General features: G+C 35.9%; 1 protein-coding gene across 3 annotated transcripts in view; it reads left to right on the top strand.

Moving 5' to 3' along the window:
• The window catches only part of invs (inversin), a 37,839-nt gene that overhangs the window by 16,490 nt on the left and 3,713 nt on the right, over positions 1 to 17,636 (top strand). Inside the window, exons 6-17 of one of the 3 annotated variants that reach the window (XM_067408172.1) lie at positions 2,422 to 2,586; positions 2,681 to 2,861; positions 2,979 to 3,088; positions 4,195 to 4,366; positions 4,597 to 4,752; positions 5,222 to 5,451; positions 5,572 to 5,678; positions 6,666 to 6,875; positions 8,140 to 8,369; positions 12,468 to 13,176; positions 14,993 to 15,198; positions 16,957 to 17,061. In XM_067408172.1, the coding sequence (XP_067264273.1) occupies positions 2,422 to 2,586; positions 2,681 to 2,861; positions 2,979 to 3,088; positions 4,195 to 4,366; positions 4,597 to 4,752; positions 5,222 to 5,451; positions 5,572 to 5,678; positions 6,666 to 6,875; positions 8,140 to 8,369; positions 12,468 to 13,176; positions 14,993 to 15,198; positions 16,957 to 17,061 (2,581 nt within the window). Of the gene's footprint in view, positions 1 to 2,418; positions 2,587 to 2,680; positions 2,862 to 2,978; positions 3,089 to 4,194; positions 4,367 to 4,596; positions 4,753 to 5,221; positions 5,452 to 5,571; positions 5,679 to 6,665; positions 6,876 to 8,139; positions 8,370 to 12,467; positions 13,177 to 14,992; positions 15,199 to 16,956; positions 17,062 to 17,636 lie in introns of all 3 variants that reach the window. The other 2 variants (XM_067408164.1, XM_067408178.1) reach the window with 2 other exon arrangements.

Below are 17,636 nucleotides of genomic sequence, written 5' to 3'. Positions count from 1 at the left end.
TTGGAATGTAAACTTTTTTTGGATAACTATTGACAATCAGATTCCAGAGAATCTCTCTGTACTGGTTTGGTTCCGATCGGGTCAAAAACCTGGGACTAGTTCGCAAAAGTAGTTTCCAAAATATGGGTTTGATGAAAGTTTCATTACTGGTTGGCACTGCTGTTGTACTTTACTAAAATATTTGTAATATTACTCTATGAACTATAATACCGGTAATAATAAGAGCTACAGTACTATAGTATAGTACTAGGATTAGTAAACACAGGATTTTTAGACTTTTAAATAAGAAGATACATGCTGGTCACCATAGAGCAAAAGGAGAGGTTGGAGAGATGAGTATGTGGGCCCCGTGCTTTCCTGGGAAACACTGTTCAACTGCTCCAGATTACCAGACCACATGCAGCTTTATTCACTTTGGCTCCAATTACTGTAAACATTCACCCCAGTTTACTTTCCGATGATCTACGCACATACAGCGACTCTTTAGATACGCCGTCATTTAAAATCTCATTCCACAGACAAACAGCTCAAAGCTACCAAGGTTATTAAGGCTCCTGTTTTAAATCATTATTCTGTGTGTGTGTGTGTGTGTATGGTTGTGATTACGCTAACATGAGTGTGTGTGCGTGTGTGCGCACTGTGGTTGTATCAGTGCTCCCATTGAGTCACATAAGGGAGTTTTGTTTGCAGGCCTTTATCCGTCTGTTGGTTTTATAATAATTTGATAAGCAGAATCGTGATTTCTCGTGATGAGACTTGTTCTGTGGCCAGATGCAGAAAATAGCTCATCTAGTGCGTCTTCGGTCTTCACTTTCCACATTGGCTGTTTGTAAGTTACTGTGGAAACTTGAGTGATGGATGATGAGAGAAAAGCTTTTGTGCTTTTGAGGTAAACATTTTCATTTTGGAATCAAACTGCCCAGCAAACTCTCTTTTTATGTCCTGCGAAGGATGTCCTGCTGTTTAAGCTTGTGAAGAAGCTGGAGACCAGCATCCATTTAAATGTAACCATTTGTCAGACAATTCATCCAAAGTGACTTATAAATGAGGAAAAGCTCAAGCTATTTAATAGACAGAAGCCAAAAATGTTAGTAGTACTGACAAAAATGGATTTTGACTTCTGACTACCATGAGTCTCGAGCTGAGAGAGCCAGATTGGCTTGACACACAAAAAGGGATTGGAAATATACAACTTTACAATATATAGACAAACAGTGATTTAATGTGCAGAGCTTAGATTATAACGCAAACCTTGAACAAAGTTTTGTAAGGCACTCAACAATTCACACTTGCAAAAAATAAAATTGGAATTATGAGAAAGTAATTCATGTTATGAGTAATGTATAATTGTAAGTTTGAATTCATTTAAATTTTATTCAAGTTAAAGTTGTAATGTGTACTTTTAAGCTTAAATTATACATTGACTTAAGTTAAAATTTAAATTTTAGAAATTCCAAATTCCAAAATGTCACAGTTGCTACTTGAAAACTCTTTTAATACTTTTTCAGTTTAATAAAATTCAAAACAATACATTATAACTTTATAAAAGTACATGTAATTGAATCTAAACTTTATGCATTATAACTGTGAATTAAAATGTAAAATTTAAACTTAAAAGCACTCTAAAAAATAGCTGTAAAAAACAAATATACTGTAATAGTTGTAATTTTCGAGAAAGTCCCCTATAGGCTACTTTATCGAAAACGCAAATAATATTACCCAGAATGCATTGTAATATACAAAATGCATAGTATACCTTAAAAACAATGCATTCTGGGTAATATTTGTCATTTTCGTGAAAATAGCTTATGGGTTACTTTATCGAAAACAATAAAATTACCCAGAATGCATTGTTTTTATGGTATATTACTGTTTCAATGGAAAACAGTATTTATTTTTACAGCTATTTTTTAGAGTGAATACAACTTTAAGTTGAATAAAATTCAAAACTGAAATGTAAATGAATTTAAACTTAAATGTATACATTAATTATGTTTTCAGCAACTAATAAGAGTGTTGTATCCATGTAGTTACCATGTATAGTTCTGTTCCACATGCGCATGGTTCCCAGATTGCGTTGCATGTGATTGCCATTTTCTCCAAAAATCAGCTTAAAAAATCCACATATTCCACATATAGTATTATGGTTAAAGAAGGTCCTGACCCTTAAAGCCAAGAGGGAGCTGGCTGACTAGTTTGGTGTGATATGATAAAGAATGAATGCCAGCACTCCTTTTTTGGAAAAGCGCCATAATGTTATTTTCTTGATTGCAGTTCATTGACAGCTCAGTAGATATGATCAAATTAAGCCCCAATTTGTTTGAAGGACATGAAGCAGCTTTGTAGCCACAGTGTAACACGAATGAACTATAAAGCTGGAAATATAATCTTTGAAATTGAATGTTGTTTGTGCTACAGCAGACAGCACTGCACTGGAGCGCCTTCTACAATCACCCCGAGCATGTTAAGCTGCTGATCAAGCATGATTCAAACATCGGGATTCCAGACAGCGAGGGAAAGATACCTCTACACTGGGCGGCGCATAACAAACACCCCAATGCCACACGTACGGTGCGCTGTATCCTGGTGAGTACACACTCATAACTTCACTAGTTGTCTTCACACTTAAAGTGTACAATTACAGTATCGTCAGTATGTAACACATTTGTGTATATTGTAGGAAGCTGCTCCCACTGAGTCTTTGTTGAACTGGCAGGACTATGAGGGACGCACTCCTTTGCACTTTGCAGTGGCTGATGGGAATGAGGCAGTGGTTGAGGTCCTGACTTCATACGAGGGTTGCAGTGTGACAGCCTATGACAATCTGTTCAGGACTCCACTGCACTGGGCGGCACTGCTGGGTACACACATTTATACTCATGCATATGCGTAATTTGACTGCTTAAAGTCATTATTTTGGAATTAAATCATTTGCTGTAAGTGTAGATGTTAACACTGGCTTGTATGTGATTGTGTAGGTCATGCAAAGATTGTCCACCTCCTGTTGGAGAGGAACAAGTCTGGGATGATCCCATCAGACAGTCAGGGAGCAACACCTCTGCACTATGGAGCTCAGAGCAACTATGCTGTAAGACAATTTTGAGTGTGTAAAATAACATCTAGTTTGATTGGACCATGAATGTTTTGCTTTCCATTTTTTTTTCATTTCTTCTTTTAATTTGGCTCCATCAAATCTATTGGAAATGGTTGTGACTAAACATCAATTTAATAGTTTAATCGATTGATTGATTGATTCATTCATATATGCACAAACAAATAAATATTTATTCATTCATTTAATAAATTATTTATATATACTCAAACAGATAGAAATATGTTCCTTTATTTGTTCATTTTATTCATTTATATATATATATATATATATATATATACAAATAAATATAAATATACTTGCCAGTTGATTTATTATTGGGATTATTATTATTCATTTATTTGTTTATTTAATTATTTGTTTATTAATTTATTTATATAATCACATACAAATATAAATATACTTGTCAGATGTTTTTTTTGTATTGGGATTATTAGTAGTTAGTACACATACAAATATAATTTGGGATTATTAGTAATAAATGTCATTGCTTGATGAACATTGGTGTCTTTTGTGAGATTACGGTTATCGCTGCCATTTTATATAAGCAATATACAGTCCAACCAAAAATTATTCAGACATTTTTAATATATTTTTACTGGTGGGTGCAGGACACTATAGTTCATGTATGTATGTGAGGATAGCAAAATAAACTGTGACATACTATACCCAAAATTTCTTCATACAGTGGACTACCAGTAAAATTAATAAAAATTTGGAACAAAAAATTATTCAGACACTTTGACCTGACCATGTTTTGCTTAAGTGTTATCTGACATAATTAAGATTAATTTTTTCTGACACAGTTTAACTCTGATATCTTGTCATATTTTATTACCATTATTTTAAACTATAGTGAATAAACTGTATTAATGAATGAAATGTTCAAGGTGTCTGAATGAATTTTGGTTTGACTGTATATGATATATAACCCTAGGGTTAGGGTCAGAGTGGGTTAGCCCTAACCCTATAAGTTATTCGAGGCAAAAAAATGCTCTAACACTTGTCCTCTCATATTCTATTACATTATTTAATTGGTTCTTTGCGCTCTCACATATGTATTGTGTTTTCTGTCTGTTAAGGACACAGTTGCAGTGTTCCTAAAACACCACTCTGTGCGAGACGAGCCCGATCTGGAGGGACGAACAGCCTTCATGTGGGCTGCTGGGAAGGGCAGCGATGATGTCATCAAAATTATGCTGGATTTGAAAAAGGACCTGGACATCAACATGACTGACAAATATGGAGGGACAGGTGTGAGAGAGAATTAAACACTCACACACACAGATAGTCATTTTGAACGCAATTACCCATTCCTGGCCTAAACTGGTTAGTTTCAGCTCAGATCAGTGATAATTGCATTTTCTGTTCAATCAAGCAATTAACAAGACATATCTTATGTATGTACCCCCATACAGCCATAACAAGAGTTGACGTTTGTTCGCTGTCTTCATATGCTCCTTTGTGTGTGTGTGTGTGTGTAGCACTTCATGCAGCTGCTCTCTCAGGGCATGTGTCCACTGTGCTCTTGTTGCTAGAGCAGGGAGCCATGGTGGATCCGCTGGACGTAATGAAACATACGCCTCTGTTTCGTGCTTGTGAGATGGGCCATCGAGATGTCATCCTAACACTAATCAAAGGTTTGTAACTGCATTCATGCCCCTTTATCCTCCCTATAGAAAATAATACAAATAGGCAAAAAAACAAAACAATGCAAATTAATACTGGTTCCAAGTCTTTGTCTAAAATAATTAGTTTCAATGTTTTTGCCTACTTTTATTATTTTTTATTCGTTCAATTTTTTTTTTTTTTTTTTTTTTTGATGAACATTGATATTATGATTCAGTATCTTTAATCCATCATGAGCAGCTTTTGATGCAGTGGTCATGATCATGTTATTTAAATTTATTAGAAAAAAAATTCATAGCAATACATTTTCATACATTATTTTAAAACAATTTTATTGTAGTGTTCTAGTTTTGTTAAGCGTCGCTTGAGTTGTTTAGAAAACTTCATGTGACACTATGTTGGTGGAAATGTGTCAGATATCTCTGTTTAAAATATACCAATTCCGTTCTCATGGTAAATCTGCATCTTGACTATGTTTAGGAGGGGCACGTGTTGATCTGGTAGACATAGACGGTCACTCTGCTCTGCACTGGGCAGCTCTGGGCGGTAATTTAGAGGTATGTGAGGTGCTGATGGAGAACGGGATCAGTCCTAACCTGCAGGACCACGCTGGACGAACTCCCCTGCAGTGTGCGGCATATGCCGGCTACATCAACTGCATGGCATTGCTCATTCAGCATGATGCAGACCCCAATATCCAGGACAAGGAGGTAGCCAATACTGAGAACATGTACTGGCCATTACCCATGAACACCCTGCTTGAGATATTAAAAAGAGTAAGACTGAAAAATAGCATAAAGTCTGACTTTAGTGTTTGTTTATGTGTTAAGGGGAGGACTGCACTCCACTGGTCCTGTAATAACGGATATCTGGATGCTGTGAAGCTGCTTCTGGGGTGTGGGACATTCCCCAACCATATGGAGCACACTGAGGAGAGGTAACAAACATTCACACATGCACACAGTTCTTGTGGTGTGGCCTAGCGGTTACAGACTACAGGTTCAATTCTCATTAAAAATGTTAATAAAAATATTTATTTATTGTTATATATTATTAAAATGTGTTCTTATACTTTTCAAATGTTTGAGGTTAGTAAGATTTTTTATTATTTTTGGAAAGAAATATTTTTTTTTATTCAGAAAGGATGCAGTAAATTTATCAAAATTGAGAGAATTTTTTTTAACACTATCTTTACTATTTCAAATAAATGCTATCTATTCATCAAAAAAAAATGTATCATGATTTTGCCCCCAAAAAATATTAAGCAGCACAACTGTTTTCAGCATTGATAATAATAAGAAATCAGCATATTAGAATGATTTCTGAATGATCATGTGACACTGAAGACTGAAGTATTACAAACCACGACCCAGCAAGTTACTCAAGCGTGGATGTCATTGACTTAAACAATATTTTGAAGTAAATTATTTTATGTCTTATGTATGAAAGGTTTGTAAGGCTAACTTATATTGCTTTCGAATCTTATGAAGTATGAAATATCAGCTATTAATAAGAATAGAGTTTCATAATTAAATGTAATACCATCTTTATGCCTTATCACTAGTGATAGTGAGGAAAAGCAAGGAAAGTGCAATAGAAAAGCTTGTAGTAGGGGCGTGGTTTGTAGTGGTTCGGACATACTTGGAAAATTCAACTTTGCCATCACAGGAATAAATGACATTTAATTTAAATTACAATATATTTAAATAAAAATGTTGTTTTTTATTTGTAATAATACTTTACAATATTACTGTTTTTACTGTATTTTTGATCAAATAAATGCAGCCTTGGTGAGCAAGACCTCTTTCAGAAACATAAAAAATCTTACTAAATCTTAAACTTCCTGTAGAAATGTTATATATATAACAATTTTTTGGAGGCCTTGGCATCGAGAAGTTGAAACCCCCCTGTGTTAAATGACTAGGTACACTCCTCTAGACTATGCCTTGCTGGGGGAGCATCAGGAAGTGACCCAGTTTCTATTGGAGCATGGAGCTCTCTCCATTGCCGCCATCCAGGACATCGCCGCCTCATCCATCCAGGCTCTTTACAAGGGCTACAAGGTCCGACGGGCCTTCAAAGAACGCAAGAAGCTCCTCATGAGACACGAACAACTACGCAAGGATGCTGCAAAGTAAGACTCAAGTAAACAAGCACTGAAGAGAAAGAGATAAGTTAAGATAAATGGTGGGGTGCAAATATTCGCTTACCCACAATCCAGTGCTGATTGATGCGGCTAGGCTCATCTGTGGACCTGACATGGAATGTTTGCATGAATATAATACGTGTTGTTTAATTATGTGTGTTTTCTCAGAACAAGCTCATCTATCTACCTGCCTGCTGAGGAATATGAGCATCAATTTCTTGCTGTCAATAATGGAAATAGATGAGACGATAGAGAGAGAGAGAGTGCAAAAGAGATTCACTCATCCTCCCTCCTTTTCTGTTAATTGGGCAACACTCAGCTGCTCAACAGCTTGACATTTAGAGTCTGTCAGCTCTGAGGATGAATGAATACACACATACACAGCTTGGAATATGTTCTCTCTTTTCCAGGCTCTGCATACTCGCATTAACATACATTCTTTTCATTGCTTCTTAACTTGTTTGCTTAATCCGTCACTTTAACCGCCTGTGTTTATCTGTGTTATTTTGCCCCCAGTCTATCCATCTCTTCGTTCTTTTTTGTTTCCTGTTAGGTAAAGGTGTTCAAAACTATGGAGGGATGTGTAATGCTGCCCTGTTAAACTGTACCAGCCATTAATGAGAACAAAAATCAGATGAAAGATTAATCATTTATGTGACTCTAAAAACCTTAAATGAACTTAATGAAAATGAGTTGTACGTACACTGCCGTTCAAAAGTTTTGGGTCGGTAAGATTTCATTCATGTTTTTGAAGGAAGCCACAAAGGCTGCATTTATTTGATTAAAATACAGGAAAAACAGTAATATTGTGAAATATTATTACAATAATTTTTTTTTTTTTAAATGTTATGCCTGTGATGGCAAAGCTGAAATTTCAGCAACATTACTCCGTCTTCAGTGTCACGTGATCCTTCAGAAATTCTAATATGCTGATTTGGTGCTTAAGAAACTTTTTTTTATTATTATTATTATCAATGTTGATAACAGTTGTGCTGCTTAACATTTTTGTGGAAACAGTGATACATTGAATAAAAGTATTAATTTCTTAAAAAAAAAGTCTGATCCCAAACTTTTGAACAGTAGTTTAAGTGTACATTCACATTCACAATGGCAACCTTAACCAGATACTTGACCTAGAACTTACAGCCGCCAGCAAGCGTCACAACAAACATTAAGTAAATGACCCAGAAAAGTCATTATCAACTGGATAAGCATGTGTCACGTCAATGAATGTGTGTTTTTGTTTCTCTAGGAAGAGGGAAGAGGAACGCAGACGTGAGGCAGAGCAGCAGCTCTCATCGGTTGAGGCGTATCAGAAGCAGCGCATCTCATTAGCTGCAGTCGGAGTGGAAAAACTTTCATTGGTTGAAACGGAGCAGAGGGTTAAAGATCCAGTGGCGGTGAAAGGACACAAACACAAAAAGTCCCCCGGTGCTCAGAACATTCATTCACAGAGCAGGAGAGAGAAACAACATAGAACTGGTGAGTTTAGTTTATGAATAAAAAGTAAGGAATAACTGACATGGTGACCTTAAGTGCACATTAATTTTACAATACATTACTACTATATTATATTATATATATATATATATATATATATATATATATATATATATATATATATATATATATATATATATATATATATATATTCTGGCTGATGCTAGTGTTGCACGATATACCGGTACTAGAAAGGTATCGCGATACCCTGCTTTTAGAAACGGTACGGTTCTTCATTTTATTAGTACCGGTACTTTGAGTGCCAGCTGTATTTCCTAATGTGCGACAGCAGGGAGCAGTGTGTGTGCAGCGCGCTGCTTCTGAGGCACATTGAGTGCGTGTTTATTCCTGTCAACTGCGCAACGGCAGATGCACAAAGCAAAATATGGCATTATTTTGCTTACATTGCCGACAGTCAGGGCAAGCCCACGGACACCACAAAGCCCGTCTGCAAAATACGTTACAAAATAACGCAAGCGAAGGGAGCATCCAACTTGCCAAACATCCCGATTTGTACAGAGAATTTAAAGAGCGACAGGTTAGTGAATGTGATACCAGCGTTATGTTTATGCTCTCAAAAATTAAATGAGTGTTATTTATATTACTCATGCAAGCAGACATCCGCAAAGAGGTGTATTATTGAGTCTAATAAGTGATATCTGGTTGCTAAAATAAAATTAATTTTAAAAAACAAATATGTGAAGGGACTATACAATTATATTAAACCAATTTATGCTTTAATAACATTGCTCTAATTATTTACAGTAATCAATATTCTCACTGTCAAAACACTTACATGCAGGGCTTGATGACAGCCACTCCCACTAGCCACTTTGGCGAGTTGAATATAATTTAAGTTTACAGCCAAATGGTCGTCGAAGATCGTCGTAGCACAAAATTACAATCCAATCACACAATTCGTTATTTACATGCAGTTAGTGAAGGAGGGATAGGCGGAATTGCGCTGAATGACACACAACAGAAGCGCTCTCTCTCTCTCTCTCTCGCTCTCTCTCTCTCTCTGTCTGTCGCGCGCGCGATCAGTTTTCCACGCGTCTGAATAGTCAAATACACGTGCACACAGATGTCTAAATGTCCATCATGTGGAGTATCTCGCGTGAATACAGTCGGTTATGGCTTAAGTGGACGTAAACAGGTGGGTAATAACTGGATATTTGTCAGTTACGTCCATGCATTCAGCAGCCCAATTAAATAGGCCTGTCCATCATTAATGTTAATCAAACAACAAAACCTGTTAAATATGTTAAATAAACTTAGTGTATCTGAAAAAAGATTATTTTTAATTTACTACTGTTTTTGTAATTTGCTTCTTTGTTCTTTTATATAGCATAACACAAATAACTTGTTCTCATACTAGCTCATGCTCATACATTGTCCACCTCTTGCCCACCTGTACATACCAGCTGATATAAAATGTAATCTTGATTTGGGTGGTCAGTCTGCATTTAAAAGTTTGAAAGTGTTTTAAATCTTCTAAATCAAGTAAAATGACTCAAAAGTAATTTAAGCATAAGAAAGTCAGCTTTAATCATATAAAATGTAATTTACCAACATCAAAATTGTGGCCAATAAAAATGCTAGCCACAGTTCTGTCATATGTTATTTATTTACTTTTCCTACTGTTTTAGGTTTTTGCCATAGTATCGTTTAAGTATCGGTATCGTGATACTGAAGTTGGGTATCGTATCGAAGTCAAAATTTTGGTATCGTGACAACACTAGCTGATGCCAATAAGCTGATAAAATATATTAATATATATATATATATATATATATAAATTATAAAATATGTAAAATGTATAAAGACCCAATTTATACTGTGAAAAATTTGTATTATAAATATGTATAAAATATTAAATTGAAAGTCTTTAGTTTCTATTACATTACATTATTTAGCTTTTTTCCTACTCACTGTAATTCTGTACTTTTAGATATATTATTTATTTATTTAAATCAGTTTTTATATATTTTTTTTACTTATTTTAAAGGTGCCATAGATTCAAAAATTGAATTTACGTCGGCATAGTTGAATAACAAGAGTTCAGTACATGGAAATGACATACAGTGAGTCTCAAACACCATTGTTTCCTCCTTATATAAATCTAATTTGTTCAAATGACCTCCAAAGAACAGGCGAATCTCAACATAACACCGACTGTTATGTAACAGTCAGGGTGTACGCCCCCAATATTTGCATATGCCAGCCCATGTTCCCAACATTATGAAAGGCATTACACGTCTGGATGTGCACAGCTGAATCATCAGACTAGGTAAGCAAGCAAGAACAACAGCGAAAAATGGCAGATGGAACGATAATAACTGACATGATCCATGATAACATGATATTTTTAGTGATATTTGTAAATTGGCTTTCTAAATGTTTCGTTAGCATGTTGCTAATGTACTGTTAAATGTGGTTAAAGTTACCATCGTTTATTACTGTATTCACGGAGACAAGAGCCGTCGCTATTTTCATTTGCAGTCTGTATCAATGTTAATTTCGTTGACGAATAATTTTCGTCATAATTTTCGTCAACGACATTTTTTCACGGACGAAAACGAGACGATGACTAAATAAAAATGTGTTTTGAATGACTAAAACTATGACTAAAATCTACTCTAATATTCGTCAACGTATAAAAACAAGACGAAAATGAAAGAGAGGAACTATTTGGGAAGATATCCAGTCAGGAACGCTGTCCTGTGTGGAAGATGCGCACATTTAAAGTGTAACGCGCTGATCTAACCGCTGGAAACGCGGCGCTGTTGCACGCTCTACAGGCTCGCGCAGCAGCACTTCAGACTGCTTAGTAATTAATGAATAGCGCACATTTATGCCAAGAGATTGCTTATAAACTAATATTGATGAAGTACGACAATGTTTACTACACTATGTTTATATGATAATGTGTTGTAGGTTGAAAGAATGCATATTTATCTCCTTCATTAGTAGCCTGCTACTACAATAGGCTACAACGCAGGCTGCAGACATTTCAGAATAAGAGTCACGGTGTATTTCGGGATGGTTTATAATTATTATTTTTTTTTTCCTGGTCATTATTGTTATTTTGTTTACACAATAAACTGTATTTAATTTAATTTCTATTTAATTCATAGTAAACTACTGTATCTTCTGTCACAGAAAGGAAAGACTAAGAACATTATTTGACATATTATTCAATATATTTTACAAGTATAAGGGTTATTATAGTTAACTAAACCTAAAACCAAAGAAATCTTCATTATTTGAAATAAACTAACTGAAAAAATGTGTATATATATATATATATATATATATATATATATATATATATATATATATATATAAAAAAATGTAAACTTATTTTATTTCATCTAGATTCTAAGCTTTACCTTAACCTGAGGTATTAAAATAACAGAAATAAAAACTTAGACATTTAAAAGCGAAAACTAAAAGACATAAACACAAAAAAATAAAAAATCTAAAACTAAAAATCAAATCTAAGCGGGAGATTTAAAGGGGCCGCACGCTTAATCGGTGCATATGTAATAATGGCTCAAAATAGGCAGTTAAAAAAATGAATAAAAAAAAACTATGGTATTTTGAGCTGAAACTTCACAGACACGTTCAGGGGACACCTTACACTTATATTACATCTTTTGAAAAGGCACCTCTAGGGCACCTTTAATACATGCTTTTATTAATTTGCTTTAATTAAAATCTTTATTTCTTTTTACATTTTTTACATTTTTCTGTAAACTTTTCAACGGATCCCCTAGCACTCCCCCTTCATCCTCCCAGACCCCAGTTTAAAAATCCCTGTGTTATATGACGTCAAAGGCAATCAAAATGTAAAAGCAGAGTTTTCAAATAAAAACCTCTAATATTGGCCGATAACTGTTATTGTCTAGCTTTTTTGTTTGTTTTCTGAAAATCATTAAACACTTTAGAACGTTTGTCTACAAATCAGAATCAAGCTTTCAGCAGCATCATAATAATAACAACAAATAATCTTCTTTTGCACTACCTAATGTTATGACACATTGTCATATCTAACAAATTGTTTTGTTTCTCTGTCAGAGCGCAGAACGAGAGCGGCCGAAACACCAGACACTTCGCTCCCCCCTGCAACCTCTGGCCTCACGGTGACCCCCCTGTGTACCAGGAAGTGTTCAGGCACTATAGAGGAGGTGTGTGGGAAGGAGACAGACACATGTGTATCAGTGGAATGTGGATCCACATATGAACGCCGATCCCCTGCTGGTTCCAGTCGACCAGGCAGTGCCAAACTGGTCCACACAGGGGCCCATGTAGCACCAGGCCACATGGAGACCACCACAACCCCCAAATCAGCAATACATACCAGACCCAGGACTATAGTTGCCCACTCAAAACCAGTGGCCCAGGCTACACTACGTTCCACCGAGACACCGACAGACAGCATCTATAAATCACCATCCAAGGGGAACAAGCCAGCATCAGACCACAAATCTACAGGAACCCAGCAATATAACATCTCCAACTCCACCTCGGAAAGAACCTCTGTCACACGGCAAAAAGAGAGACGGGCAGAAAGAGAGATGGACAAAGAAAAGGATAAAAGATCAAGGACTGAGGGAGATAAACAGGCTGGCAGAGAGAAACAGAAATGTACAGGGATGGAGATGGAAAAAGAGAGATTGATGAGCAGAACAAGAAAAAAACAACAGGACAAAGAGAAGGAAAAGAAGAGAGACAGCATCCGTAGTAAAAATCAGGCAGCCGTTGTGATACAGAGAGCATGGAGGAGGTACTGATGTCTCTTTTTTTGCTTCCACCATTTCTCTACTACAAAAAATACTTGATTCTGATTGGCCAATCACAGCATGCTACACTCAAATAGGGTTGCAAAATTCCGGGAATTTTCAAAGCTGGAAACTTTCCATGGGAATTAACGGGAATATATGGGAATTAACGGGAATATACGGGAATTAACGGGAATTAATGGGAATAAGCAGAATTTGCAAAATTCCTGGTTAGCCTATGACAGGGTACTTAAATGTAGTTGAAAGAACATCTTGCAGCATAATTTTGGTTAAAACAACCATATTAAATATACTTTGAGTTGAATTTTTACCCTGAGATTCACACAGCACACTACTTACTGCAGGGCCATTGAGGCCACGCCCCCTGCATGCACTGTGCATTCTCCCAGTCCATAGCATGCACATTTGATCAAAAATACAGAAACTATAATATTGTCAAACATAACTACAATTTAAAATAATGTTTTTCTATTTTGATATACATAAAAATATAATTTATTTCTGTGATGCAAAGCTACAATTTCAGCATTATTTCTCCAGTCTTCAGTGATCCTTCAGAAAACTTTATGATATGATGATCTGATCCTTTGTTATCAATGTTGGAAACATTGGTGTTGCTTAATTCTTTTATAACCTGTGACATTTTTTTTAGGATTCTTTGAATAAAAATTTAAAGAACAGCATTTATTTACAATAGAAATCTTTTGTAACAATATACATTACCATTCAAAATTTGGGGGTCAGTAATTTTTTTTTTCTTTTTTTGAAAGAATTTAATACTTTTATTCAGCAAGGATGTGGGAAATTGTTAAATAAAAGTGATATTAAAGTGATATTGTTAGAAAAGATTTCTATTTTGAATAAATTCCATTCTTTTAAACTTTTTATTAATAAGTGAATCCTGAAAATAGTATTACAGGCTCCAAAAAATATTCAGCAGCACAACTGTTTCCAACAATGATAATAACGGAGTATCAAATCAGCATATTAGAATGATTTCTGAAGGATCATGTGACATTGAAATAAATAACACACAATTGTTGCAATAAAAATATATTTATTTTACATATTTGCTGAATTAGAATTAATTGAATGCGAAAAATAAATAACTTATGTTATGACCAAACTAATGTTTATATTTGTTTTTATATGATACTTTTTATGTAAATATTATACATTTATATAAATTTCAATTTCGTAAAATTTCCAATTAATTCCCATAAATTCCCGTAAATTCCCATAAATTCCTGTTAAGTTTCCAAATTGGAATATTTCCAAAATTCCCCAGGTTAAGTTCCCATGGAAAGTTTCCGGAAATTTACCGGAAATTTGTAAATAGTAATTTACAAATAAATGGACAAAAAATTATGTTAAGTTTAAAACATTAACTGTTTAAAGAAAAATTTTCAGCACAGAAAATGCAAGAAAAGTCTGCAGATTCCATCTGTGTCTGCTCATATGTTGCCCACATGTTTCTTGTTTGAGTTGTGGCATGGATTTGTGCCCACCAGCACATCAACACCTCCGAGGGGAGGTCACCAGAATAGGCCTCTTATTTTGTGTGTGTGTGTGTGTGTGTGTGCGTGTGTGTAGGGAGTGTAATGCAGGCCCATGAGTGCACTTTCTTTTAATGGCTTAGCTAAAATAATGGGATTCAGAGTACAAAGAAGGTATATGCACATTCTTGAAGTCCTTTTTATGAACAGTAATGTGGTTTGCTCGTTTAATTGTACATCTTTAATATGCTGTCGCTGCATTTGCTGGTGCTTATGTGAAAGCGGAACATGTTTTTCCATTCAGGTCTTGTATTCGGGGTCGTCTTCGTAAGGTACTGTGCAGGACTGTGAAAGGGGTGGAGTCTGCTGAAGTCACAGCGCTGTTGATTCAGCTATTGTGGGAGTGGCCTATTGCTTATGACCACACCCACCATAAAATTTCTTCTGAAGTTCAAGCTGCTCCTACCAGGAACGCAGGGAAAAAGAGCTCTGTGCTGCAAAATATCTATGGTGAGTGATATATTTTTGGAACTGTAAACTAGGCGGAAAACAAATTAAAGGGTTAGTTCACCCAAAAATGAAAATAATGTCATTCATTACTCACCCTCATGCCGTTCCACACCCGTAAGACATTCGTTAATCTTCGGAACGCAAACTAAGCTATTTTTGTTGAAATCTGATGGCTCTGTGAGGCCTCCATAGCCAGCAATGACATTTCCTCTCTCAAGATCCATTCATGTACTAAAAACATATTTAAATCAGTATTATTATAATAATATTAATATTATAACGCAACAAGAATATTTTTGGTGCGCCAAAATAAACAAATTTTATAATTATAATTATAAACGACTTATATAGTGATGGCTGATTTAAAAAAATCATTAAGCTTTGGAGCGTTATGAATCTTTTGTGTCGAATCATGATTCGGATCGCGTGTAAAACCGCTAAAATCACGTGACTTTGGCGCTCCTAAACACTGATTCGACACAAAAGATTCATAACGCTATTTTGTTTTTTTGGCGCACCAAAAATATTCTTGTCATTTTATAATGTTAATATTGAACCACTGTACTCACATGAACTGATTTAAATATGTTTAATGGATCTTGAGAGAGGAAATGTCATTGCTGGCTATGCAGGCCTCACTGAATCATCAAGATTTCAACAAAAATATCTTAATTTGCGTTCCGAAGATTAATAATGGAGGTCTTACGGGTGTGGAACAGCATGAGGGTGAGTAATTAATGACATTATTTTCATTTTTGGGTGAATATCACAGTTTTAATGAAAATTCTGTCATTAATTACTCACCGTCATGTCGTTCCAAAACCGTAAGATGTTCGTTCATCTTCGGAACACAAATGAAGATATTTTTGATGAAATCTGAGAGCATTCTATCCCTCCATAGACTGCCTTTGCAACTTCATCTTTACGCTTCAAAACGTTCATAAAGAGATTGTAAAACTAATCCATATGAATCGAGTGGGTTAGTCAAAATTTTCTGAAGACTTCTTTCAAAAACATTTAAATATATTTCCAACCCCAACGATAATGTTTATTTTATATTTTTCCAAATATCTGATGCTAAAAAATGAAATAATTTATTATAATTTACAATTTATTTTTAATCATATGTCTGATTGCTTATTAAAGTAATAGGATGCCTTTACATGATTTATGATTCCTGTCTGTAACATAAGCGTCACATACAAGTTAAGTTTAAAAGTAGGCCAAGCATCACTAATGAGAGTATTACAGAGGGATGTTATGTTTTATGTGACGTTCCAACACAGACACACACCATCACCCCTCCCTCCTTTCATATCAGTTGATAAGGTGGAGTTTCGACCCAGTTAACGCAACTGACCTTCAGCAGACATGAACAGGTGATGATGGCTGAGCAGGCCAGAGACGCTCTCATTCTCAAACGCACGCGTACGCGTACACACACAGACACTTGTTCCCCTCCCCGCTCCTCCCTGACAGTCACAGCGCTTTGAAAAGTTCACTGCTGTCAGATGGAATGTCGAGCTGTCTCCTCTCGCTCACAAAACGCAGACCTCCCTCCCCTCGACCTGCCCGCCACTGCCAGATGGACACGCGCTCACACACACCTGCACGTTTGATACCAAACTGTCCAAATTGTTATTTTAACAGCTCTAGTATCAGTCGTGACGTTAACGTGGAGATATTGATCCATTCAAGTAAACAATGTGCATGTGACCATGTCCAAAGCAATAAACACTGCTGTTAAATTTGGTCTAGGTGGAGCCCCATCCAAAAGAGGGCACTCTCTGCGGGCAGCAGCGATTAAGCCACAGAGCCAAAGCCAAGTGCTGTTGGATCTGTCACTCAAAACAAACAAACAGTGTAAGTACTGGGGTTTATAATCACTGCTTGTGTTCTTTGGTGCTGTACGTTTTCAGCAGCCATTACTCCAGTCTTTAGTGTCACATGATCCTTTAGAAATCATCATCTATTTGGTGCTCAAGAAACATTTCTTAACTGCTTAAAGGTGATAGATAGGATTTTTTCGTCGACTGAGAATCCAAAGACAGCTTTTTTCAAAGGAACGCCTCCCAGAACTCGTGCACGAGTATTGGAAAACGAGTGTTTACCACCGGCATTCGCTGTGTTGTGTTTGTGGATTCATTATGTTGGACTCACCGCAGGTAACTCATAATCTGCAGTTGTTACTCCCGTCTCCTGACAAAAACATTGCATGCGGCGCCTGTGGAGTGTGGAAAGTTACTGGAGAGCGCAGCCGCGCACGTCTCTCACAAGGAACGTCATGGCAGTGATTGACAAGCCAGAGGGCCAATCGTTTACGCGATGATCGCGTAACCGATTGGCTGATGTTTTTAAGGCCCTACCTCGTGCACAGATGATGTATATTAATATTATTCCTTTCAGTGCACCTAAGAAATAGTCTTTTATCAGTTAGT

Source organism: Chanodichthys erythropterus, chromosome 2 (genome assembly GCF_024489055.1).
Source record: "Chanodichthys erythropterus isolate Z2021 chromosome 2, ASM2448905v1, whole genome shotgun sequence".
In the NCBI taxonomy this organism is placed as follows: Eukaryota; Metazoa; Chordata; class Actinopteri; order Cypriniformes; family Xenocyprididae; genus Chanodichthys; species Chanodichthys erythropterus.
This window is presented reverse-complemented; position numbering and strand designations above follow the sequence as displayed.